The sequence below is a fragment of the Chlorocebus sabaeus genome, chromosome 9, assembly GCF_047675955.1.
Source record: "Chlorocebus sabaeus isolate Y175 chromosome 9, mChlSab1.0.hap1, whole genome shotgun sequence".
NCBI classification, from domain to species: domain Eukaryota; kingdom Metazoa; phylum Chordata; class Mammalia; order Primates; family Cercopithecidae; genus Chlorocebus; species Chlorocebus sabaeus.
The window spans coordinates 23,309,390-23,337,066 of NC_132912.1; the positions used below are offsets into that span (position 1 = coordinate 23,309,390).

Genomic DNA, 27,677 nt, shown 5'->3' on the forward strand with positions numbered 1-27,677 from the left:
ACATCGCTCAGGGATACAACTACAAACACATCCTCTGTCCCATGTAAGAAATGCTATCTTCAATAAAAAGCAAAGATGGCTATGAAATTGATCTTTTAAATGTAAATAACCAAACAAATGTATGTTTGGAAAAGACAAACATAGTTATGGGCTTTACAAAGTGACCAATATATAGATTTTTCTCAAAGGTGATTTCAAAATGTTACCTAATCCTGAATTTTCTTTTAGATTGATCTGGATTTCTTCTTCAAGCTCTGAAATGATCTGAAGCAGCCTCTCATTTTCCAGTTTGTACTCCAAATTTTCCTTTTCTACGTTTGATTTTGGAGAGCTGGTTTCCTTGGGAAAAGATTCCTAAAAGATGGAGAATGCCATATTTCTAAGCAGGGAGCCAAGGATTTAAATATGCAAGACAAGGACAATACAGATACAGAAAAGCTATCATATAATTTTCTGAATTCTATTACACACTTATAATAAGAATAGTAAAAAGGAAGGAGCCTAAATAGAGCTTGCTGGAAGAAAGGCTCCAGTACATTCTGTACAAAGACCTCAACACATGGGGACATTTTATTGACAGGAATAATGCATATCATACTGTTTGTGTGCCCTCATCATTCAGGTCAATTCATTATGGAGGCTGTGTCCGGGGAGGCAGCTGGGGCCCCTCCACCCACACTTCCCTCTGTGTGTGTCTGAAGTGCTGTCCGCCTGTAACTAGGCAGGCTGGGGGGACCAGGACGGGCAGCGCCAGGGGGTGGCAGAGTGCATGGCTAAGGAGGGGGGCTTGTTGCCTTTGTGGCATTTCCCAGTGTCAGTGCTGCCAGTGTCATGAGGAGCACATCACATGTCAAAGTGGTGACGTTTTCAGGCTGGGAGCCGCATGGAGTCCATCAGGCACACGGATATCCACACAGTTGGTTTTCTGCTTGGTGGAGGAGCCACCCAGAGGCAATTCATATTCTGAACATTAACATGGCTTTGCATGCTTGTCACACGGGGTCTGTGCAGGCGTTTAATGCTATTGAAGACTTCGGTTTAAATCTCTATGCAAACAGTGATTACCTTGTAAGAAGGTTTCAGGATAACTTACAACAAAAGACTTTAAAGTTATAGTTTTAGTAAAGCAAACTCATTTACATTTTTATTATGTGCGTCTTTTGTTTAAATCTTGCCATGTCCATTATGGGAGAGCTTTTTCTTACGCAATAGACGCGCTTATTGGGACAGCTACTTTTTTTTTTTTGCCTTCTTCTTCTTGTCTGTTTCAAAGCCATTGAAAACATCTGAATATACTCCCTATGGTTGTCTAGATTTTACTGTCACACATTAAAAAAAAAAAAAATTAAGATGTAATGGATTGGGGAAGTTGGTGCAGAACTTTACACTTTATTGTGGTACAATAATAAACAGATTATGCAATCTCAAAATATTAGTCATTATATTATTATGCCAAAGGAGATAGAAGATTCTACATGCCTTGTTAAAAATTATTACAGACATTAAAAATACTTTTGAACTTAAGAACATCGCAGGTGAATTACAACTTATTCTTTTTACAGTAATTCCATGATTGCAATAAATAAAAATAAAATCTTCCCTCAAAAACAAAATCATTTCTCTCGACTGATTTCCCTTTGGAACTACACTTTCATTTAGTTTAAGGATATGTGGAAGTAAATTATTTAAATATTTTCCCCTGTAACAGTTTGAAAGAAAAAGAAGTGATATAAATTTTTTTGTAGTACATTAATAAGTACATCAATAAGTCCTTTAAAACAAGTGACTTACTAATGAAATTACGTATGGTATGTATGTGTGTGTAAGAGTTAGTAATATTTAAATTATGTTGTTAAATTTTGCACTAAGTTCAATTACCAAATCTTCATGACTTTGATTCACCATTTCATTTAAATTATTTGAGCCCAATTCATTCTTAACTAATGAGAACTAACAAACCTAGTAAGTAGTTAATAAACAACACTGAATCCCAGTCATTAATTTCTTGTCCCACATTGTTCAATTTGAGACCATCACAGAATGCATTTATAGACTAAAAGTTGTTTTTTTTTTTTTTTTTTTAAAGAAAGAAAGAAACAAACAATACTGGCCTTAATAGGCTTAAGCATACTTTTCCTAACAGTGGCAGAATATGAACATCCACAGAGGATTACACGAGCACCCGATTCTCATAAACTAAAGAAGAACTACTTGAATTCATCAGATGAAGTGTAAAATTTACAAATGGTAGCAGCTAATACCTAACTACGGGTTCTAAGAATCTCTTTGTATGAAAGCAGGACGCAAGGAAAACACATTAAATCTGGGGGTTTGTCCTCCACATATCAATCCACAACCCCTGTTCTTCTGAGGTTAACCCTTAGCTCTGTCCCCACCATCTGTCAGCTGCGGGAACTGCAAGTAATTAACTATTCAGTCGCCCACAGCAATGAGGACACTCATTAGCAAAATGAACAAAGGGATCGTTCTGAGCTGCTACGGTCCTCTGTTACACTCTGAGTGGCAGGTTTTGTGGTGGTGTTCCTTCTGCCATCTGCCCACACTGCTAGTTTGTGCTTGCTTAAACCACGAGACTTTAAAAAAATAAACTGCATTAATAAAACGAGGTTAAGAAGGATGGAGATCATTAAAAGGTGGTTAACTGGATGTAGCCGTTTAAACCACACTATACTCTGAGAGAGAGTGTGTGTAATCCTTGATCATTCTGGAATTTCAAAATTGTAAAGAAACTTGCCAATCTCAAGTTTTTCTTTCATATTATAAAAACTAGGACTTCAGGCGGTAGCATATGTGCTATGTCTTTTGTGAATATTCACAAGATGCATACAATTACAAACTGAATCCCAAATTGAATCTTGAAAGAATCATTTTTGAAAACAGGTGTACTTGGGAGCTTTGCTCCTCAAATGCGGTCCATGGACCAGGAGCCTCAGCATCACCTGGGAACTGATTGGCAATGTAGCCCCTCAGGCCCAACCCAGGGCTACTGCATCTAACAACACCTGCAGTCTAACAACACCTGCATCTAACAACACCTAACAACACCTGCAGGTGATGTGTGTGAGTGGTAAAGTCTGAGAAGTCCTGGTTCAAAGCACTTTCTGTGCCTTCTCAGCAGTTTCCCTTCCATGGGCTCCACTGAATTGGACATCTCAATTTTCTGGGGAGGAGTAGAGTTCTGATGCAAGCCCATGCCTCATGACAGTCACAGAGAAGAGCAGGTGCTTTCCCAATGAGTGACAACCAGGAAAGTGGCACTCTGGGCAGTGCAACCCTGCAGAGCTGCCACTCTTGAATGACAGCTCTGTTTCAGAGCTGTCAGCAACAAGCAGATATGCTCAGTAATGGAAGGTAGGTGGGTGATGGTTGCGGGGCTCATCAGTGTTGGGATAAGAAAGAAAAATGAAAAGTCTATTCAAAATGCCAGCTCCAACTGAAATTAAAACACATGCACAGGCACACACACACACACAATCACAGAGACATAAAGGCTAACCTCCTTTATAAATTCTCAAGAGGATTAGCCAACGGACAGCATGGAAACCTGATGACTACAATGGCATGCAGCTGAGTCACATTGATTTCCCACCGAATAAAACCTGAACATTTCATCCCTTGAATGAAGCTGCTCTTGGGAAAGTTCAACATTCAGGATGTTCCCATCTGGAGATGAGAAATATTACAACTACTTATTAACTATAAAGCTATTGAAGTAATTTGATAATCAGTAAGAGTAAACTAGATAACTGCAGAATTAAATAAAGCTTGTTTATTTCACTTTTGTTTTTCAACTTACTTCCACTGCTACTTTGAAATTTTTAATTGTTTTTCCAAATTCGGTGTTCCCAATCTAATTCGAGATTGGTGTCCCAAGGGTTTTTTAAATACCACTAGAGGGGGCAGTTGAATCAGATGAAATTTCAAATAACAAAGATCATCTAGAACTTAAGTGGCATGAGGTTTTAGGAAAGTTTGTTCTTAGAGAATGTAGAAAAAAAAATGTGTTCCATTTTATTTGATATCAGCCATGATCTGCCTTTGTGGAATTTGCGTCTGTATTCTTGAAATGGTGACATGTATATTTTCCATCACCCTCAGTCAAGAGGAGAGAGCAGAGCCCTGTGCTTTGTTGGGGTCTCCAGGAGAAATCCATATACCCCGTTAATCAGAATCACCTCACCTTCCTCAAATCTTAAAGTGTTTACAGAAATTATAATGTGCTCTTTGGGGGTTAATTACAGTGGAATAACCGGGTATTCTGAATGCCACTGAAAGCCAGAGAACAGCCTGCTTACACATGAGCCTGTGTGGCTCCCACCTGCTATCCTCTTCACAAAGCCACAGCCCATCCTCACGGTTTCCCCAGAATGTCCAGCCAGGCCAGGTGACTAGCTGAAGAGAAAAGTTAGACGTGTAAACATTTCAAGAGTGTGGGGAGCTGTCTTACCCAATTGGGGTGTTCTCAACAGTCCAGAGGTCTGTTTGGTACATTTTATGGAACATAAACTGATGGCTATAAGGATTTGTGCATTTCCTTATAATACCTGAATTGATATACGAATATTTCTTCAAAGAAGTAGAAGCAATTTACATTCAACACGGCAGGTGTTCTTATCATAACTCTCTACTTTAGCCAGGCAGGTATCATGTTGCATTTCACAAATGGGAAATAAATGGATCAAAATTGCCTTGCCACATCTACACTGGATGTCTTTGGCCAAGGCAGGATTAAAAGAGAACTATTACAGTTTTTGATCTTTTCTATTAAACTGTTTTCTCCAAAAAGCAGAGGTAAATGTAAACTCAAGAAAAGGTTTTTCAAAAGCAAATGCAAAAATTAAATGTGCTTCCTAGTCCAAGACATATAAAAAAAATATTCAATTTTATTCGATCTATGCTATGGACACAATACTGTATTGCTTAGGTGTTCAACTTTTTTCTAGATATTTTTCTAGATACAAAGATTTCTAATAGATTAACAAAACAAACACTTAAACAAAGCAAACATTTAAACCAGTTTAAATACGAACATTTAGAATGGTTTGTGCTTGATTCATTATCTCTTATAACCTTGAAGTTTTAAATAAGAGTACTAGTGAGGGATTTAGATAAACCATAGATTGTACTCAAAGGCATGAGCAACCCATAAGTGTTTCTTTCTAGTGTTAACATTTTGACATATAACTTTTCAGATTTTCCTGTATGCATGTGTCAATATTTCTAAGTGTATTAATCTATTAATAATTATTAATGCATTATAATATATCACATTGTAATATATTATAACAATCTATACATTATAATCTATACATTTTCTATATGCATATGCATATTATATATTCACTACAACCTTTAATTCTTACTGTAGAGGATAGAGCTCCCCCTCTGTAAGTGGACTTTAGATTCAGGTGAACCTTGGTACATGTACCATCTTTACCATCTACTACCTGTGTGCCCGTGAGGAAGTTACTTAACCACCCCGTCTCTGCTTCTTCATCTGCAAACTGAACTGTGAGAATGACAAGAGATGCCATCGATGAAGTATCTGATACCTGCTATTGATATTCAATAGACCTTTATTCCTCCTGGGTCCCAGTATCTGTTAGCCTTTACAACTCAAACAATCAGCTTCTTGCTCTTAGAACTTAATAATAAAATCCTCTCCAGCTCTGGACTGTGGTTGGGCCTGAGACAGCTGGTGGCTCAGAGCAGAGATGAGATGACAATGAATTCGTTCTCAGGATCCACACTTTCCAACGCCCTTAAACTTCCTCCTTGACAGGAGTTTAGGTTCTTCTTTCTGCCTTCTCACTCATTCCATTTTCGCTCCCTTCAGTAGTTTGTCTAACCAGTAAAGCAGCTCCTGGTTCCCATTGCAACGGGAAAAACTGAGGGGAAAATCCTCTGAGATTTTTCTTCTTGATATTTTTATTAAAATGTCGTTCTTTTCCAAGTTGGCTTCTTGGAACCTCTGGCTTGGAAAGATTAACTTTGTGTCTTTCAAACTACCTTGATTGCAAAAAAAGGGTGGGAGTCTTCAGTTACAACAAAAGTCCACTCCCATACTCTTCTAGAGTAGGACTTTTTTTTGCAGTGGGATGTAAGTTATTTCCATTTAAATAAAATATACAGAACCATTATATTGCTCCTATTCATATTGCTATGGGTTTTCTAGAATAGGTCATTGAGCAGAAAAGAGTTAGACTGGCTTATATTATGGGGAGATGCCCAAAATGCATCAATTGGATTTTAGTTCATCATTAAATCAAGCTTTTAACTATTTATGACTTTCTTTACAAATATTAAAATTAATTATTCCTTGCCTTGAAACTTACCATTTTGTGAAATCCCAAATCTTCATATTGGTCTAGTTGTTCTTTTAATTCTTTAATAACTTCTTCTTTCTCTTTCAGTTTTCTTAACAAAATATTTATTTTGACACTACTCGCATCTTGCAAATTAATGTTCTCTTCTTCTACCTCAAAAAATTGCTGGGTACAAAAAAAAGCAGCATTAAAAGTTAATTAGACACTCAGCATTAAAAATTAGACACCACCAGAAAACATTTCATCTTTTAAGCTGCTGTTTTGTGAGGTTATTTTTGTAACCTGCATACAATTTTAATAAGAAAATTTATTTATATTGAAATATATGCTTAAAAATTATTATGCACTATGTAGCACAGTGTTATCCTATAAAACACAAAGCATGATCAGTTACTCTAACTGTATCAGCCATGTAAACTACAATAGCAAAGAGTGAGATGGAAGAATAGGAGAACTTCCACTCAACAAGAATTTGGCAGCCATTCATGGATGAAAGTGCCCTTGAGGGAGATTTGGGACCTGGATAGAAGACTGCAAAACTCTGGTGGAGCCCAAGACTGAGGAGGGCTGTTTTGAGTGGCAGGCTGCACCTAGGTGGCAGGCTCACTGACCATGATCCCAGCTACAAACCCAGAAATGGCTTCATCCCCCTGCGGACTTGGTCCTGCCACTAGAACCATCTGCCAAGAAATCCAGGAGGAATCACGTTCACCTGTGCCTCTGGTGACACGCCCACAGGCCTCAGTCTCAGCTGTGGACCCTGAATCAGCTCTGTAACTCAACAAAACCCACTTTCAGCTGCAGTTTGAGACCAGTTCTGCCTGCCCAGGCACCTGCTGGGAGTCATGCCTATTTGTGCCCTCAGAAGCTGGTCGGCTGACCTCGGTCTCACAGCAGATCTTGAAATACCCCTTTAACTTGGCCCCAGCCCTCTCAGCTGCAGTCTGAGAGCAGTCTTGCCCACCCAGGGGCTTGATGAAAGCTATGCCTTTCTGTGCCCCAAAGGCAGGCCCACTGATCTTGATTCCACTGCAGATCTTGGGGTGGACCTACACCTAGTTCTGTCCCTTCCTAGCCTTGGTCCAGAAGCAGTCCTGTCCACCCAGAGATCTACCAGGAAACATGCCCATCAATGCTTCTGGAGGCAGGCTGCTGACCTCAGTCTGATGGAGAAGCCTGAAGTAGCCCCGTGACCCAGCTCTAGCCCACTCAGCCATGATCCAAGAGCAGTCCTGCTTGCCCAGGAGCCCAGTAGGAGGCACACCTGTCTGTGTCTCTGGAGGTATGTCTGCAGACCCCAGTCTCAGTGTAAGCCATGAAGCAGCCCTGTAATTCCATTCAAGTGCCTGTCAGCCATGGTCCATGACCAATTCTTCTTGCCCAGGGACCAACTCAGTAACCCAGCAGGAACACTCCAAGGGACCTGAAGGAATACAACACTTATCTGCGCCTGGTAACAGGCCCACCATCTGCAAACCCAACTGTGAAACCTGAAGCATATTCTTTACCCAGCACCAACTCTACAGACCAAGGTCCTGGAAGCAGTTTATTCTTTCCAGGGGCCAGACAGGATGCAAGCCTGTTCAAGCCCCTAGTAATAGGCCCACTAACATGGACCCCATTGCAGACCCAGCAGCAGCCACATAACTCGGCTGCAGTCCTACTCAACTGTAATCCTGGAGGCAATCTTATCAGCTCAGGAACCCAAAAGAAGAAAATATTTACCTAGCAAAACCAGTCTGTAATGACTGAAGGAAGTGTTTGCTCATTCAAATGCACAAACACCAACATAAGGCTATATAGGTAGTGAAGAATCAGGCAAACACGACACTCTCAAGAAAACGAATACAGTTCCAGTAACTGACTCCAAAAAAATGGAGATCTGCAAATCGTCTGACAAATAATTCAAAATATTATCTTTAAGAAGCTCAATGAGATGCAAGAGAACACAGATACACAGTTGAACAAAACAAGAAAAACAATGCATTAACAAAATTAGAAGTTTCATAAAGCAATAGTAAATGCCAGGCATGGTGGCTTGTGTCTATAATCCCAGCTACTTGGGAGGCTGAAGCAGGTGGATCACTCGAGGCCAGGAGTTTGGGACCAGCCTGAGTAACATAACAAGACATCCTTCTCTACAATTTTTTTTTAAAAGAAAAGATTAAAGAATGGGCCAAGGACCTAAATAAACATTTTTCCAAAGACGGTATACAAATCGCTAACAGGTACATGAAACATAACCAATCATCAGGAAAATGTAAATCAAAACTACAATGAGAAATTACCTCATTATGATAAGAATGAGCTATTAGAATGAGTATTTTCAAAAAGATAAGAGACAACAAGTATTGGCAAGGGTATGGAGAAAAGGCAACCCTTGTGCACTGTTGATGGGAATGTAAAGTGGTACAGCCATTATGGAAAATAGTATGGAATTTCTTCAGAAAATTAAAAGCTGCCATATGATCCAGCTATCCTACTTCTGGGTATATATTCGAAGGAAATAAAATCATGCTCTTAAAGATATTTGCATTCCTATGTTCATTACAGCATTATTCACAATAGCCAAGATACAGAAACAACCTAAATATCTATCAACAGATGAATGAATGAAGAAAATGTTACATACACACACACACACACACACACACACACACACACACACACTCTCTCTCTCTCTCTCTCACACACGCACAATGGAATATTTACAATGGTGGTATGTATAATGTATATATTAATACAATATTTTTCAGCCATAAAAAAGAAGGATATCTTGCCATTTGGGACAACATGGATGAACCTGGAAGATATTATGCTAAGTGAAATAAGCCAGACATAAAAAAATAAATACTGTATTATCTCACTAATACGTAGAATCTAAAAAAGTTGAACTTAAAGAAGCAGAGAGCAGAACGGTGGTTGACAGGCTGGGCGCGGGGGCTCACACCTGTAATCCCAGCATTTTGGGAGCCCTAGGTGGCCGAATCACGAGGTCAGGAGTTCGAGACTAGCTTGGCCAACATGTGAAACCCCCGTCTCTACTAAAAATACAAAAAATTAGCTGAGCGTGGTGGCGGATGCCTGTAATTTCAGCTATTTGGGAGTTTGAGGCAGGAGAATCACTTGAAGCTGGGAGGTGGAGGTTGCAGTGAGCTGAGATAGCACCACTGCACTCCAGTCTAGCCTGGGTGACAGTGCGAGACTTTGTCTCAAAAAAAAAAAAAAAAAAAAAAAAGAATGGTGGTTGACAGAGGTTGGAGCATGGGAAAAATGGGGAGATGTTGGTCAAAGGGTATAAACTTTCAGTCATAAGATGAATAAGTTCTGGCAATCTAATGTATAGCATGGTGTCTATGGTTAATAATACTGTATTGTTTACTTGAAATTTGCCAAGAGAGCGGATCTTGTGTCCTTACTGCCACCGTCCCCCACCCCACACACAGTAATAACTAGAAGTATGTGTTAATTAATTTGATTGTGGTAATCCTTATACAATGTATTTCAAATCATCACATTGTATACCTTGAATATATACAATTTATATTTGTCAATTATACATCAGTAAAGTTGGAAAAGATAATAATGGTAAATCCTAACAGTAAATTGACGTCATGATTTGTGAATATCCTACTTTAATATTCCTCTAGAAGGGAAGACAGTAAAAATTTGAATATGTAGAAAAGGAAGTAAACATCAATGGTGCAACTAATTTCCTCAATAGACAGGAATGGAGACGTTGAAAGAAGTAACATACCTTGACAGCTTGTTTTAAGCATTTAGGTGCTTCCTATCTGCATTCATTACTCTGAAGAATTATATTACAAAACCAAAAAAAGGATGAAAGGCTTTTAAAGTGAATAATATTACTTACTTCCAGCATTTAAAAATCTCATTTTCAACACAGCTATGCAAAACTTGTGGTTTAGTTTGGACTCTTTTTGAAATTATAAAGAAACCATTTGATTCTTTGTGTGTTTGTTACTAATATATTTGGGTACATACAACATACAGGAAATATAGCAAAACCTAGTAATATCTGCTAATACACTTAATGTTATATTTCAAAAGAGTTAAATTTGTAAACTCAGATTGTCCTAATATGATGAATATCAGCAGACTAAGAATAATAATATATGAAGGTAGCTATGAACAGCACCAGCATAATCTTCACGGTATAAAAAATCATATATGAATGTACAGGAGAATTGAAAGGAGTGAAAAGGAATACTCCATATGACAATATCCAGTATCAGTTTTTAAAATTTTGTGATTTTATTTATTTAGTTTTTAAATTTAGTATTTTTTTTTTTTTTTTTTTTTTTTTTTTTTTGAGGCAGAGTCTCACTCGATCACCCAGGCTGGAGTGCAGTGGTGTAATCGGCTCACTGCAACCTCCGCTTTCTGGGCTCAAGTGATCTTCCCACCTCTGCCTCCACCTCTGCCTCCCAAGTAGCTGGGACCACAGGCACATACCACCATGCCTGGCTAATTTGTGTATTTTTTGCAGAGACAGGCCTTTGCCATGTTGCCCAGGCTGGTCTCAAACTCCTGAGCTCAAGGGATCCGCCTGCCTCAGCCTCCCAAAGTCCTGGGACTACAGAGCCACCGCGCCTGGCCTTAAATTTGGTGATTTTAAACAAGAGTATTGATTATGTAGATCTAGTCGTTACATCTATTCTTACATATGTCTATAGCTCAAACACTCTACTCAACACACATTTATTCTACCAGGGCCCTTAAGTGTTACTAGGCATCACGTATCTAACAGATCCAAACAGAGTTCAACATCTTCACTGTCATCCTTTCTACATCCCCTAATTAACAGCAGCATAAGCCAGAAACCCCTTTTAAGCCCCTTATTCTCCTTCATCAACTAACCAAATTTGTTCGACCTACCCCTAAATCTCTACCAAACCCCATCACCTTCTTTCCTGTTCCACTACAATCTCAGTACTTGCCTTGTTCACCTGGATATTGTAAAAGCTTCTTAACTAGCCTCCCTGCCTCTTGTTTTGTCACTTCTCTCCAATCTTTATCCAGTAGCCAAATAACCTTTCTAAAATGCAGCTCTCCCCATCTCCTCCTACGGGCTAACATCCAGCTCCCTTAGCATGGTATACAAAACGGCAGCCTTCCTGATCTGCTGCCAGCTTACCTGGCCAGCAACTCATGCCAGTCTTCTCTCCTCTTTCTTCACCCAAACTGGGCATTTTATCAATACTGATACACTCAACATCCCACTTCTCAGAAACACCACGTTGCCACAGGTCTCTGTGCCTTAGCACTTGGGAGTTCCCTGTTAGCCAACCCAACAAGTTCTTGCTTGTCATTCTAGCAGAATGGTATTAGAGTGGAATAGCCTGAGTCTGCAGACCAGCTCTGTCAGCTTGGGACCTTGAACAAGTTTCTTAAACCCCGAGTGTCTCAGTGTTATCATCTGTAAAATGGGACTATTAATAATAGTACCTGAATTGTGAGAATTAAATAAGATAATGCATGTAAACAATTTTGGACAGTGCCTACAACACACAGACAGCCCCCAGCAAATATTATAACCTAGCACTTAGTCCTGTTGTGGCTGTTTGTCATTCAAATCCAGATGCCAGCTACTCTGGAAGCCTTAGCACAGGCCTCCCACCCATCCACCTTCTACCTCTATGTCCTTTCTCTATCTTGTGAACATTCTTCTTGGGGTCACTTTATTATTGCTGCTCTGAATAGGTTGGGTTTATTTTACTCTTCAAAAAGACACCTGCAATTGTATGTTTATCACAGTACTGTTCACAATGGCAAAGTCATGGAACCAACCTAAGTGTCCATCAATGGTTGACTGTATAAAGAAAATGTAATATATTAATATATACACCATGGAATACTATGCATCCATTAAAAAGAATGAAATCATGTCCTTTGCAGTAACACGGATGGAGCTGGAGGCCATTATCCTAAGCAAATTAATGCAGGAACAGGAAACTAAATACCACATGTTCTCACTTCTAAGTGGGAGCTAAACAACGGGTACACATGAACATAAAGATGAAAATAATGGACACTGGGGACTCCAAAAGGGAAAAAGGTGGCAGGGAGACCACGGCTGAAATATTACCTGTTGAATACAATGTTCAATATTTGGGGGATGGATATACTAGAAGCCCAATCCTCACCATTATGCAATATACCCAGGTAACAAACATGCACATATGCCCTCAGAATCTAAAACAGAAGTTTTTAAAAAGGCAACAAAACAAAGATGGCATGACAGCCCAGAGACCAATGCACTAAAAAATAATGAGAAAGTGATGCAGGATCTTTAGGGAATGATGCTCTGCCTGGCACCAAGTCATCTTTGTCAGAGCAAGTCACAGAAGTGCCCTGGGAAACTCATTAAAAATCTCACCCAGGTATCACGCTCAGAGGTGCTTGAGCCAGCCTGCCTTCTGGATGGGCTCAACCACTCTGGACTTCAGGGCAGGGAGGGCCACAATTCTCTGCAAAAACAAAAAAGTTTTACTTTTACATGCTTCCTAACCTCATTTTATTAGTGCAGACTCAAAGATTCCTTTTTCAGTCAGTCCTCAAACTTCAGCTGAAGCAATTGTTTGAGGAACCCCAAAATCCACCTGGAGGGATTTATTTTTGACTTTTCACAAAATAGTTGTAAGGTCCAAATACAATGGATTCATTTTGCTTCATCTCCTGGAATGTTTCTGATGTTTCACTAGTGTTTATGGAATGAGTGGGACTCTGTGGGAGATAGCAGAAAGCAGTGTGATTTTTCCACACTGCCCCTGCAAATCTAGTCTCTAGTCTCATAGTTCCCACCTTTTAAAACTTTCAGGAAGATATCATGGCTTTATTTTTTTAACTTAGTAACAACAACTTTAATCTTAGACAATGACAACAAAATAAAAGGAATAAAGAAAATGGGAAGAAAGCAAAATCCAAAACCAAAACAAAAAATTCTAGTCTAGCCAACTCTCACCCATTAATGCTTCTTTCCTCCCACCACTCTGGCCCCCCTTAGACTTGGCAGTCTGCAGTGGAGGAGAAGGGTTGAGCCTCTCTTCCTTTTATTTCTACAATTTGAGATTTTCCAATGGTCTGGTGCAGAAGAGAGGGAGAAATGTTAAGGGAACAGAAACAAGAGTCAGTTGACAGTAACCTGCTGCCTTTGGTTCCCAGGGGCGTCCATGCTGGCCTGGCCTCCTGCGATGCCCTTCACAGGAGCAGTGCCTGCCTGGCTTCTATCCTAGGACCTGCCCTTCTGCTGGTATCCTGTCACCTCTCCAGATGGTCCTTGTCAGCAGGCTTCTGCTCCATCAGCCCTCCTGCTCTTCTGTGGAATTTTCCTGGCAAGTCCCACACCAGTCCTCATATTCCTCAGACCCAGGGATGCTCATCAAGCTCTCCAAGTGGTCCAAGACTCCACTCTTGCTTGGCTGGAAGGAGAAATACTCTCTTTCTCTCTCCCATTTATGGGTCAGCACTCCATGCTGCCTGCTTTCCCCAAAATGGTCCTCTTGACCAGTCTTGTTCATTTCCAAATTCAAGATATCTCTTATATTTCCTGGAGATGGATGATGGGCTAGTACTGGCCAATTAAGCTGTTCCACCAAGTCCTGGAATGTCCTGCAAAGAATATCCTGCTGGTATCTATTTTTTTTTTCTTTTTTTTAGATAGCATCTTGCTCTGTCACCCAGGCTGGAGTACAGTGGCATGATCGTAGCTCACTGCAGCTTCTAACTCCTGGGCTGAAGCCATCCTCCTGTCTCAGCTTCCCAAAGCACTGGAATTACAGGCATGAACCACCACGCCCAGACATACCTCACTTTTGAACAGTATTTAGTTCTTTACTTTTGGAGCTTTGGATGAAACTGAAACCCAAGAGTCCCATTTTAACATCCCATCTTAGGGTGGCTTACTGAAAAAAGTATTACCCTTTAGTTTAAATCCCAACCTAATCATGTGACCGCTTGTCCTTCATTAAGAGGTTCTTTCTGACAACTATTAAGTTCACAGGAGCAACAGGCATCCAGGCCTGAGGGCCTGAGTATGACAAAGTTCAATCAGGCTGCACCATTCACTTATCAAACACAGGAGTTTGAAATTCTAGCTTGGGTTCAGTAACAACGTCAAAATAGTTACTGCCTGCTGTTCAAGGAAAATGTTTTTGGAATTTCAATTGTCTCAGTAACTTTCTAAAATAAAATTTCTATATTTTGGTGCCATCATTCTCATTAAGGTCCAGCTGTTAGTTTGCAACATTTAAACTAGGGAATAATTACTCTGTGAACATTTAGATTGACTATGACAATATTGGGTGGGAAGCAAGTCAATTGCTTACTTCAAAGGTGATATATTAACCTTTTTAGATAATGAAGGTTATTATAATGGAGATATTAACTTTTATCATTTAGTTAAGAAGGTGTTAGTATCAACTTTCTTCACTGTAAAGTTAATTAATAAGTATTATACTAATTAATACATGTTATAGTCCTTAATATGTATTTATTCCCTGTTAAAGTATTAATATGCATTTGTAGGGAGATATTTTAGTACTTCCGTAAGATAAACCTTTTCCCGAAATAAATAAATGCATTAGTTATTCACTTATTTACTTATGACGGTGAGCTCATGGATTCCTATTTTACTCAAATGGTTACAATTCATAATTATCATTGTTTATTTTGATGCATGAATTTTCCCAGATTGGCCAAGTGGAATGAAGGAAGCCCCTACCAGCTGACTCCCGTGTTCTGACACACCTTCATAATTTTTTTAGCATTTCCTTGCTTTGGTTATGACAAAATATTGCAGGTCTTTCTTCCATTTTCCCTGTCACTGCCCTGGAGTTGGCTACTCCTCCAAAAAGCCCTGGTTTCTTTGAGTGTAGAATATCATTTAAATCTAAAAGCTGAATTCTAGGTGTACTCATTGCTATAGGAGTGTCACTTCCTCTAGGCGCTCTCCATAGACAGAACTAGGACATACATAAATGTATCTACACACTTACATATACACATTCACATATATCTATATAGTTACATATATGTATCTGTGATGATTAATTTTATGCATCAACTTGGCTAGGCCATGGTACTCTTTTTCAAATGTTAGATGTTGCTAGCATTTTTAGATGAGATAAATATTAAAATCGGTAGCTCTGAGTAAAGCAGATTAACCTTCAGACTTCCATCATATAGACGGAGCTCATCCAATAGGTTGAAGGCCTTCTCAGAAAAAGACTGAGATTCTCTGAGGAAGAGGAAATTCTCCTAGAGGACTGCATTCGGACTCAAGCTGTAACATCAAGCCTTTCCTGGGTCTCCAGCCTTCTGGCCTGCTTTGCAAATTTCAAACTTGCCAGTCCCCATAATTGCATGAACCAATTCCTCAAAATCTCTTTTATCACCTCTCCTTCACCCTCTCTTCTCTTTCCCTGTTTTCTCCCCATCTCCCCCAAATATTCATTGTCCTTCAAGGCTCAGCACAGGAATCACCTTTTCCTAAAAGTCTTCCTTAACTATTCACCCAAACTGCCAGAGAGTTTGCACCCACTGGGTACAAACCTCCAATGTGGACTGTAATTGCTAAGTTTGCTATCTCTCTTGACCACTAGATTATACACAATGGGTACAAGGACTGGCTCTGGGCCTCTGCTGGAAAATCAGACAATGGATGGATGAAATGAATCCAAATATGAGTGAAAGAACAGTTAAAGACCTTGACATTATGGATTGCCTTTATTATAGGAAATTTCCACTAGGAATTCATGATCTATTTCCAGCACCATCGTGTAGGTCAAGTTATCTTGACACTCTTCTTGATCATATTCAACCCTTTATTCAACAAAATTTGCCAAAAACCTATTATGTGCCACGCAGTCTGCTAGGAGAATACAAAGATGAGCAAGACTCGGTCCCTGCTCTGCAGGAACAGTCTAGTGGACAGATCAACATGTACTGGGTAAATGTGACACAATTCACTGTAGCTATTAGTCAGCAGAGAAAGAGCAAAGGGGAACATTATGCAAAAACTCCAGGGAGGTGGTTAATAACTTGAGGTGAGCTGAGAGAAGCAGGTGACGGCCCAGTATTGCAGGAGGGCAAAGTTTTAGCTAAGAAGTGGAAACAGATAAAAGTGAAGACATGAAAGGACCTTCTAAGCCATGCTAAGGCACTTAAACTTCACCCTAAAGGCATGGAGGAAACACTGAAGGATTTAAACAGGGCAGGATATGGTCAGACTTGTGTTTTGAATGACCACCCAGTTGCCTGGGCAAATGATGGACTTAATGAAGACCAAAAGGGATAAGAAGGTACCAGCCACAGGCCAGGTGAGCAATGCTGACTACCTAAGCTGGCTCAGAGGCAAAATAACAAGACATGAATTTAGGAGATAAAAAACTGGCAGGACAGCCAGCCATGGTGGCTCACGCCTATAATCTCAGCGATTTGGGAGGCTGAGGTGGGATGGTTGCTTGAGCCTAGGAGGCAGAGGTTGTAGTGAACAGAGATGGTGCCACTGCACTCCAGTCTGGGCGACAGAGCAAGATCCTGTTTCAAACACAACAACAACAAACACCCAAACCAAACAACAACAAAAAACTGGTAGGATTTGATGGCTCACTAAATATGAAGGATGAATTTGTTATCTAGTGCTGCATAAAAGTTTTAACCCAAATGTAGTGGCTTAAAACACACATGTTTGGCCAGGCACAGTGCCTCACACCTATAATCCCAGCACTTTGAGAGGCTGAAGTGGTAGGATCACTTGAGGCCAAGAGTTTGAGACCAGCCTGGGCAATATAGTAGGACCCTGTCACTAATGAAAAAGAAGAAAAAATTAAATTAAAATACACACACACACACATACACACATACACATACACATTATCTCATAGTTTCTATTGGTCTGGAATTCAGGTAGGTCCTCTGTTTAGGGTCTCCCAAGGCTGCAATTAAGGTGGTGTTCAGGGCTGTGGTCTCATCTGAAGAGCAACTGTGAAGGGATCTGCTTCCAAGCTCACTCAGGTTGTAGAAAAATCCACTTTTTTTTCAGCTATAGGACTAGAGGCTTCAGTTTCTTGTTGTCAGCCAGAGGCTACACTCAGCTTTGCCACATGGGTTTCCTCTCACGTAGCCTCTCACATTAGCCAACAGAGAGAGAGACTCTAGCAAGACAGATGCTATAAAGATAATCACATACAACTCTTTATCTTTGCTGTATTCGATTGACCAAAAGAAAAGTTAAATAAATTTAGAAACTTGCTCAGAGCTGAAAAAAAAAGTACAGGTACTTGTGTCCTTAACTGGTCTCCAGAGGGCAGCAGAGAGTCATTTATACTTGTCAATCTACAAAAAGTGTATACAACACTTGGTTTCATTTTCAACTTTCCTCTGTTCTTCCTTATGACTAAGCCTTAACAAACTGGGTGGCCAGGATTTGGAAGGCTGTCTGAGGTCATGGATCAAAGTGATGCCAACAAGCCAAAGCAAAGATTCCAATGATGACTTTAATAGAAACAATTTTTTCATAAGTCAACTAACCACAATTAAGCATATTTAACACATATTTACGAAAAACTGATGAATACGAAGAATTTAGTCCTTCCATGGCTTTCTACTCCTAGAAGTATAAAGTGTATGGACAGAGAGTAATACTCATTATTTAGCTATAGTTTTGACCATGTGATATATATTAGAAAAAGACCAATGTCCCAGAAATTGTGGAAGACACAAAGAACTATAAAAGCATGTGGTTTTTGTTTGTTTGTTTGTTTTGACACAGGGTCTTGCTCTATCACCCAGGCTGAAGTGCAGTGGCATGATCACGGCTCACTGCAGCCTTAACTTCCTGAGCTCAAGTGATCCTCCCACCTCAGCCTTCCGAGTAGCTGGGACCACAGGCGCATGCCCCCATGCCCAGCTAATCTTTTTGTATGCTTTGTAGAGGCAGGGTCTCACTATGTTGCCCAGGCTAGTCTCAAACTCCTGAGCTCAGGCAATCTGCCTGCCTTGGCCCCCCACAGCGCTAGGATTATAGGCATGAGCCACCACGCCTGGCCAAAAACATGTTTTTAAAAACCACGAAATTCTGACTTATTCTCTCATTATAAACAAGAATAATACTGGATAACATAGATTAAATGCATCTTTTTTTTTTTTTCTTTTAGAGACAAGGTCATGCTATGTCACTCAGGCTGCAGTGTACTGGCACAATCATGGCTCATTCACATTAGACTCCTGGGTTCAAGCAGTCCTCCCACCTCAGCTTCCTCAGTAGCCAGGACTACAAGCATGTGCCACCATGCTGCCACAGGATCCTTGGGGTGTTGCTTTGCCAGCCAGAAACCTCTGTGGTCAGTGGCACTTTTGCCTGAGTTTTGCTCAGGCCTGCTAGGCTCATTCCACCCACTTGACCTGGCAGGCTGTGCTCAGCTCATGCTACCAGCCTGGATCCCATGCCTGCCAAGGGCAAGCCAGGTGCACAGTGACAAGGGTTGCATGAGTGAGTGCAGGGTCCAGCCACTACACACAGCTAGGCATGCCAGCTGCAGCGGGATGGGCAGTTCCAGGTGCCGGCAAGGGCGTCAGCTCCCTTCAAGGCTGCAGCTGGACCAGGTATACCACAAGTGGCTTCCACTGCTGGCACTGGGGAACACAGTGGTGCCTGGAAGCTTGGAGACACCAGGAACTGCAGAGCCCCAAAGAGGGTGTCACAACACTGGCTCAGGGAGCTTCTAGGTCTGGGCTTCCCCAAGGGCTGCAGCTCTTCTCTCCTTCTTGTTGCCTGCTGTGTGGTGAGTGAGGGGTGTGTTTCAGCCCTATTTGCCTTATAGCTTTTTCAGTCCCACCATTTGGTGAGTCCTGAGTTCTTGTCCCACATGCAGGAAGAATGAGATATGCAGACTATTGGAGGGTGAGTAATGCAAAAAGGTACTTTATTCAGCAACAGTACAACTCTCAGGAGATCTGAAGTGGGTAGCTCCTTTCTGCAAGCAGGTCATCCTGGCATCTGCTCAGCTCCTAGCTGAGAGGAGACCCACAGGGGTAGCTCCTTTCTGCAGGCAGGTCATCCTGATATCTGTTCAGCTCTCAGCTGAGAGAAGACCCCACAGTGAATAACTCCTCTCTGCAGGCAGGTCATCCCGACCTCTGCCAGAGTCTGGCTGAGTCTAGGGTTTTTATGGGCTTCAGAGGGGAGGAAGTGCATGCTGATTGGTCAATGTGCAGCCACAGGCGGGCCTGAAAAAAGCACCATAAGTTCTCACTCCAGTCTGTGGAACTGGCAGCCTGGACTCCAGGCTTCAGGCCATCCCTGGCTTGAAGGTGGGGCTTCACCAGTGACACATCCCTTTCCACTCAGGAGCCTGTCACTTCCTGCTGCTGTTCATGGTGCCCAGGCTGTTCATGCCAAGGGACACCTGCAGGCCTGTGCTGTGCCACCCTCAGTGCCCCCGTGGCCTCCGTCCTGTGCTCGTTGGCACCCAAAGTCTGGAGGGCGCCAAGGCAGCAGGGCCCTGGTGTGTCAGCACCATCCCAAGCACACACACACCTGGCCAGGTCATGACAGTGCCCGGGCTTGGCCACAACTTTGCTCCAAAATAAGAGTGGGTGCCAGGAATAAGGAAAGGCCAGGCAGCAGAAGCAGGCACTTCTGAGCCTGTGGGGGCAGGGGGGCTTCCTGGGCCCCCAAGAGCACAGGGATCCCTGGGTCTGCAGCCATGGCTGGGCAGCTGCAGCTGCCTCTAGGAGCATGGAGCTCCCCCATCACCAACTCAGAAGGTGGGCACCATTCCTGCTTGTTCTTGGCTCCTGTCGGCTTAGTAGAGTGTACAACCCTGGCCATGTCTCCCCTGCTGCATCCAGCATCTTTGCAGCAGCTGCTCCAGACAGGGCACTGCTGAAATGATTACATGGTTTAGGGATGAAAAATGAAGTGACAAAAATATGTATTCTCAATTGCATAACTGTTTACATAGAAAGCCCCAAAGAGTCTATAGAAAAATTATTAAAACAAACACAAGAATTTAGCAAGATGTTTGGTTACAAAATCAATATATATAAAACTGCTACAGATAATACTCATTTTCCCTCCTTCCCTCTTTCTCTTTCTTCCTTCTGTCTTCTTCCATTAAATATTAATTAGGCCAGCACAGTGGCTCATGGTTGTAATCTTAGCACTCTGGAATGCTAAGGCAGGAGGATTACTTGAGGATAGGAGTTCAAGACCAGCCCGGATAACATAGCAAGATCCCATGTCTACTATATGTGTGTGTGTGTGTGTGTGTGTGTGTGTATATACATATATTTTTTAATTAACTGGGTGTGCTGGCACATGCCTGTAGTCCCAGCTACTCAGGAGGCTGTGGCGAGAGGATCACTTGAGTCCAGAAGTTTAAGGCTACAGTGAGCTATGAGCACACCCTACATTCCAGCCTGGGAGACAGTGAGACCCCTGTCTCTAAAAAAAAAAAAAAGACCCCAAAATAAAAAGCAAAACAAAGAAAAAAACCAAATTCAATGAGTCGGGAATTAGTAGAAGCACAGCAGGGATGGCTTATCTCTCCTCCATAAAAAGACTCTACATGGCTGGTAGCTCGAGTCATCTGGAGGCTTCTCCACTCATAGTTTTGACTCCTAGGCTGGGGTGACTCAAAGGAGGGGCTGAGATGAGCCTGGAGACCCAGTAGTACCTACATGTAGATCTTCCATATGGCATGGGCTTTTGTCAGCATGGTAGCTGAATTCAGGGAAGGACAATCTAGAGGGCAAACATTCAGAGAGAATAAGGATGAACTTGCAAGACTTCTTTCGACCTTAACTTAAAAGTCACACAGCTTCACTTCCTCCACATTCTGTGCTTATCAGCAAGTCACTAAGGCAGCCCTGATTCAAGGGAGGGGAATCAGATTCCACCTCTTGATGGCAGAGAAGCGAGGTAATGTTGCACAAAAGCAGGTAAGTGGGAGAGAGAGTCACAGGTGCTTCTGGAAACACAGTTTGGCACAGAGTCACAGAGATCATTAGCAGAGCAATATGTCCTGTGATGTTTTCAGCTGCAAGTACCTGAAAAGTCAACTAACAGTGGCTTCGACACTGAGGGGTTGTTATCTCATGAATTTAAGAGGCCTGAGGCAGGGCAAGTCCAGGGTTACTTTCATGGCTCAATGACATTACCAAGGACCCCTCTGCCTCTCATCTTTCTACCTTGCTACCTCAGCAAATCCAGAGTATCTCAATGTTTGGTTTCACAGTGGCCGCGGCAATTCCAAGCATCAGAAGGAGACATAAAATATCAAGCAAAGAAATAGAAAGGGTCTTCCATGAGACCCTTTTTTTTCCTTTCCAATTTTTGTTTTAGATTCAGAGGGTACATGTACAGGTTTATTACATGGGTAAATTGCATGTCACAGGGGTTTGGTGTAAGATTATTCCATTACCCAGGTAATAAGCGTAGTACTCAATAGGTAGTTTTTTGATCCTCACCCTCCTCCAACCTCCACCCTTCACTCTCTAGTATGCCCCCATGTCTACTGTTCCCTTCGTGTCCATATGTTCTCAATGTTTAGCTCCCACTTACAAGTAAGAACACACAATATTTGGTTTTCTGTTCCTGTATTAATTTGCTTAAGATAGTGGCCTCCAGCTCCCTCCATGTTACTGCAAAGGATGTGATTTTATTCTTTTTTATGGCTACGTAATATTCCATGGTGTATATGTACCACATTTTTTTTTTTATCCAGTCCACTGTTGATGGGCATCTAGGTTGATTTCATGTCTTTGCTATTGTGAACAGTACTGCAATGAACACACACATGCATGTGTCTTTATGGTAGAATGATTTATCTTTCTTTGGATATATACCCAGCAAAGGGATTGCTTGGTCAAATGGTAGTTCTGTTTCAGTTTCTTTCAGAAATCTCCAAGCTGCTTTCCACAGTGGCTGAACTAATTTACATTCCCATCAGCAGTGTATAAGCATGTGTTCCATTGTCTCTGCAACCTCACCAGCATCTGTTATTTTTTTGACTTTTTAATAATAACTATTCTGACCAGTGTGAGGTGATATCTTCAGGAGTCCCTTTTACTTAGAAAGTACAACCTCCCCCAAAATCTCACAGCCAACTCACCTTCAGGTCTCATTGGTTAGGGACCTGACTTTGCCTATGTCTGTGCTATAGCTAAAAAGGAGCTGGAAGAGGAAGAATCTAGCATTTTGGTTTCTATAGTTGGAAGTGCCCCTGTCAGTAAAAAGCAGTGGGGAGAATGTGCAGTGGAGAGAATGACATTTGAGCAGGCGGCAGCACTGTCTGCCACAGGTACAGGTGACCATTCATGCATTTAGCAATCAGTAGCTGGTTGTTAATTATGTACCAGTCACAGCGCTAAAGGCAGAGGCACAGCGGAGAGTAACACACAGGAGATCCTTAAGGTTGACAGTCTGGCATGGAACAAAGACACTTCACAAGCAATTACATAATTAAATACAGAATGTGTTGAGTGCTATGATAAGAAGCTTGCAAACAGTGCCCAAAAAGAAGTATGCAAAAAATGTACTTGTGGAAGTATACTGAAATGCAAGGTGAGGATACAGTTATAAATGCTAAACGAAGCACAAGGTCTTTGCTGAGTCTAAAAAAACCACTAAAGGTAGGAATTTTCCCATTGTGAAGGAAAATGAAGCATGTGTCTGGCAGATAAAAATGTCCCTGTCATTAGAAAAGTTAATCCACCAACTGGAATTTACTACAGATTCTCTGAACTCTCTCTTAAGACCATCTGACCTTCGTCTATTCAGCTATGACCACACCAAATAAACTTTGGATTACTTTAATACATGCCCAGGTGTCCTGAATACCAGATTAGAATTTTCCAGTTTCTAGAAAGCTTTATAATGTGAGCATAAACAGTCCTAGGCCTGATCCCTCTAAGGTGACCTGAAAATTGAGGAAACAGGCCTTCAGAGCTGGAAACACAGACTGGGAAGCCAAGGTGATCCACACTCCTTGCACACAGCAGCTGAAGCTAGCCTTGCCCACAACCATAGCACCAAAAACAAAAACTCACCTGGTACATTCCTTTGATAACAGCTATGGCATCGGCTAACTGCTGATTGAAGGATTTTCTCATCTTATCCTCATTCTGCAAATAAAAATAAACGCAATAAGCACCATAATGTATTTCCAAATATGACCCACACCTACTAGGGAGGGACTCAGTAAAAAAACATCATCTGAATCATCACAATCTCTTGAAAACTTCAATTCATAATCATTTCTCCCACCCTGTAGCTATTATGACACATTTTATTTTTACTTATATTCAACCAAAAGCCATAGAGAGATCATATGGATAAAACATATACAGATAATTTGAACACTTCATTTCATTTTTCACTTGAGTGAAGTCTTTTAGTGCCTTCCTAAAACTGCTTTTAAAAGTTGTAAAGTCTATTTGTGATGCCTATCTTCTTCTAGTCCTTGTACTTTTTGAATGGAATATGCTCATGAAAAGAAATCTATAGTGCTAATCTGCAAACTAGAGTTATTTTCTGATTAATCAAATAATTTGATTAGATCAGTTTAGATTAACAATAGAAGAGAGTGCATTTAAAAAAAAATACCCATGATTCTGATATCAATTCTGATCTCAGCATGGAGTACAAACAACAAATAGGCTTTATCCTTTTCTAAAAAAAATTTATTTTTAAATTTATTTTGTAGAGATGGGGTATTGCTTTGTTGCCCAGGCTGATCTCAAACTCCTGGGCTCAGACTATCCTCCCGCTTCAACCTTTCAAAGTGCTGGGATTACAGGCCTAAGCCATCGCCTCCCAGCCTCAAATAGGCTTTAGAGTCAGATGGTATTGAATTTAAATATCATTGTGCCCTTTACTATCTGTCTGACCTTAAGCAAGTTACTTAACCTTGGCAAGCTGTTTCTTGATCTGTAAATCACAGACAATAGGATTTCCATTTTCACATTTTGAGAGATTTAAAGGGTAAATATATTTTAAAGGCTTAGCATGGTACTTAACATGGTGTGGTCAGCAAAAGGTGGTTTTTGTTTGTTTGTTTTTATGGCACAGAAATAATAGTAATGTCCATTTGTTTTGTTTTTTGTTTTTCTGAGATGGGGGTCTCGACTTATCACCCAGGCTAGAGTGCAGTGGTGTGATCATAGCTCACTGAAGCCTTGAACTCCTGGGCTTGAGTGATTCCCCTGTCTCAGACTCCTAAGTAGCTGGGGACTACAGGTCTGCAACACCACATCTGGCTCATGCTTTTATTCTTTGAAAAGACAGGGTCTCACTATGTTGCCCAAGCTGGTCTTGAACCCCCAGCTTCAAGCCAGGCTCCCATCCTGGCTTCCCAAAGTGGTAGGATTAGAGGCATGTGTGCTTGGCCTCTCTTGTTTTTTAACTGGTGACCTTGAACAAGTTATTAGCCTTTCTGTACCTCAGTTTTCTCATCTGTAAAAGAGGGAAAATAATTGTGCCTACTTCGTAAGGTAAATGTGAGAATTAAATCAGTTCATATGCTAAATACTTACACAAATCCCTGACACATAGTGAAGCTCTATGTATTAATTACCACGTAAGATACAACTAATGCAAATTACACTGCCCTCACAAGTTACTAAATTCTAAACTGCACCGCATACACATCTAGCACAGTATCGACCCACACATAAAACAAAAGAAGAGAACATTTACCTGTTGATAATGCTTTTCAATTTCTAGGATCCTGTCATGTAGAATGTTGAAGAGACTCAAAGATTCCTCTTTCAGTCGGTCCTCAAACTTCAACTGAAGCAATTGTTTGAGGAACCCAAAATCCACCTGGAGGGATTTCATCATCTAAAAATGGAAAATATTATCCTTAGCAAACTAACGTAGGAACAGAAAACCAAATACTGCATGTTGTCACTTGGTAAGTGGGAGCGAAATGATGAGAACTCATGCACACAAAGAGGCGAGCAACACACACTGGGGCCTACTTAGGGCGGTGAGCGGGAGGAGGGAGAGGATCAGGGAAAATAACTAATGGGAACTAGCGTTAGTATCTGGGTGATGAAATAATCTGTACAACAAACCCCTGTGACATGAGTTTACCTATGTAGCAAACCTGCATATGTACCCCTAAACCTAAAAGTTAAATATATATATATACACACACACACATATTAAATAAAAAATGGAAAAAATGTACATTATTATAGAGAGTAAAGGTCCTCTGTGTAAAGATTCCAACACATTCTCTGGTTCTGGACATATAAGCTGGGTTCCTGGTCAGAGGTCTGTCCTGATTTTTAAGATGATTGTATGTATTGTGGAATTCCAGTAATTCCATCCTAGGTGACCAGGCTTTCAAAGTGACAATTAATTTGCCAAACTAAGATACGCTGATGGACTAAAAGACAAGAGTTTCCTAGCAGTTTCTTCCCACACAGAAGAAAATATCTGTGTTAATATTGGCCTTCTGTCATACCTCAAAAGGTATAGTTCTCAAGATGTGGATTTCAGATCAGAAAAGAGAGGCAAGAATCATCATTTGCTGAGAATCCACTAGCACAAGCATTTAAATATGTAACCAGCATGTTGACTAAGAACCATTTGTAATAATCAAAACACAGTGTATTTTTATCTACCCCCATCTATTTAAAATGTATTCACTAGGGCTCCCACCTGTAATCCCAACACTTTGGGAGGGTAAGGTGGGTGAATCAGGTGAGCCCAGGAGTTTGAAACCAGCCTGGACAATATAGTGAGACTCTATCTCTTCAAAAACTTAAAAGAAGAAAAAAAGAGAGATCTAAAAAAAAATGTATTCTCTATGTAATCTTCCCCTGCTCTGAATGGAAATGACAAAATCCCATGACTTTTCTATTCATTCTTGGGAACATAGTCCTACTATCGCTACAAATACAGCCTCAGAGTAGCATTTAGACTATAACTACCAGGTGAGGTGGCTCATGCCTGTAATCCCAACACTTTGGGAAGCTGAGGTGGGCAGATCACCTAAGTCAGGAGTTTGAGACCAACCTGGCTGACATGGTGAAACCCTGTCTCTACTAAAAATACAAAAAAATTAGCCAAGTGTGGCAGCGCGCCCCTGTAATCCCAGCCACTTGGGAACTTGAACCCGGGAGATGGAGGCTGCAGTGAGCCAAGATCGCACCACTGTACTCCAGCCTGGGCAGCAGAGCAAGACTCCGTCTAAATATATATATATACACACACACACACACACACATATGTGTATATATGTATATATAATATATACATTACATATATATGAGTTAAAATGCTTCCAACTTCATTCATAAGGTTTTTCCCTTTGTTGAGAGTAATGAAAAAGAGTGATTCACCTTTGAGCTCTCTCTGCTCACCTCCTTACCAGCACCCAAGTGGTTGTATCTCCACAAGGAATAAGGCAGCAGGGATAGAGGGGCAAGGATGTTCCTACCTGGTGGGGTGGCTTCACCATGGTGCTACAGGGCAGAAGAACTAACTTCTCTTCTTCCCTTGGGCACTGATGTAGCTTCTCTAGAGATTCTGATTACCCGGACCCTCTCTTTTGTAGATATATCTTGACCTAAGCAGATGCTTCTCTACTCTGAGTGGTCACTTGCTACTCCTTCCTTAGGTTCTATGAATCTGGAGTTCACCTCTTTCTTCTCCCTGCTGTTAGGGGTCCTTTGTTCTTCCAGATCACTCTACTGGACAGGACCCAAAATGACCCCACACTGGTTTCACCTCTCTCTCTCTCAGGGCCACATATGGTTTACGGGAAACAATTACACATCCTTTACCCCAATAACTCTGGAAGTGCAGACTGATCCCAATCAAGTCATTCTATCTTCTCATCACAGCCCCCTTTTGCTTCCTCAAGCATGAGTCAAGCACCAGTCCTTTGTGTCTTCTAAGGACAGCAAATACATTCAAGCTCCATTGAAGCCTGCCTTCCTAGCTTTGAGTTGAGGAGGATTGCTTCTGCTGCCCTTCTCCCATAAGAACCATGGCAATAGTTCTTTCTAGAGTCAGCTTCAGCAGTTTTTTCTCTTCAGTCCCTGACCTTATTTATTGTCCTTGATCTGATTCAAAAGCTGAGAGACATTCATCTAATGTGAAACATGCCCCTTGCAAAATCTGCAAATGGTTTCTAACTCACAGTTAGTTTGGAACTTGATGCCTGGTGTACTGGTATCCTGGGAAGACTTTCATTTTAGTATTCTCATACTGTATAAGAGGTTTTATTTTACAGGTGAGAATATCAAGACTTTGAGAAGTCAAGTGACAGCGTTTGGGTGGGGTCCCAG

The 27,677-nt window shown here is 41.2% G+C and overlaps 1 protein-coding gene across 1 annotated transcript in view; it reads right to left on the bottom strand.

Moving 5' to 3' along the window:
* The window catches only part of C9H10orf67 (chromosome 9 C10orf67 homolog), a 137,123-nt gene that overhangs the window by 88,218 nt on the left and 21,228 nt on the right, over positions 1-27,677 (bottom strand). The window contains exons 3-6 of the mRNA XM_008002504.3: positions 25,072-25,215; positions 23,424-23,498; positions 6,357-6,512; positions 207-354 (exon numbers count right to left, since the gene is read on the bottom strand). Coding sequence (XP_008000695.3) covers positions 207-354; positions 6,357-6,512; positions 23,424-23,498; positions 25,072-25,215 — 523 coding nt within the window. The remainder of the gene's footprint in view (positions 1-206; positions 355-6,356; positions 6,513-23,423; positions 23,499-25,071; positions 25,216-27,677) is intronic.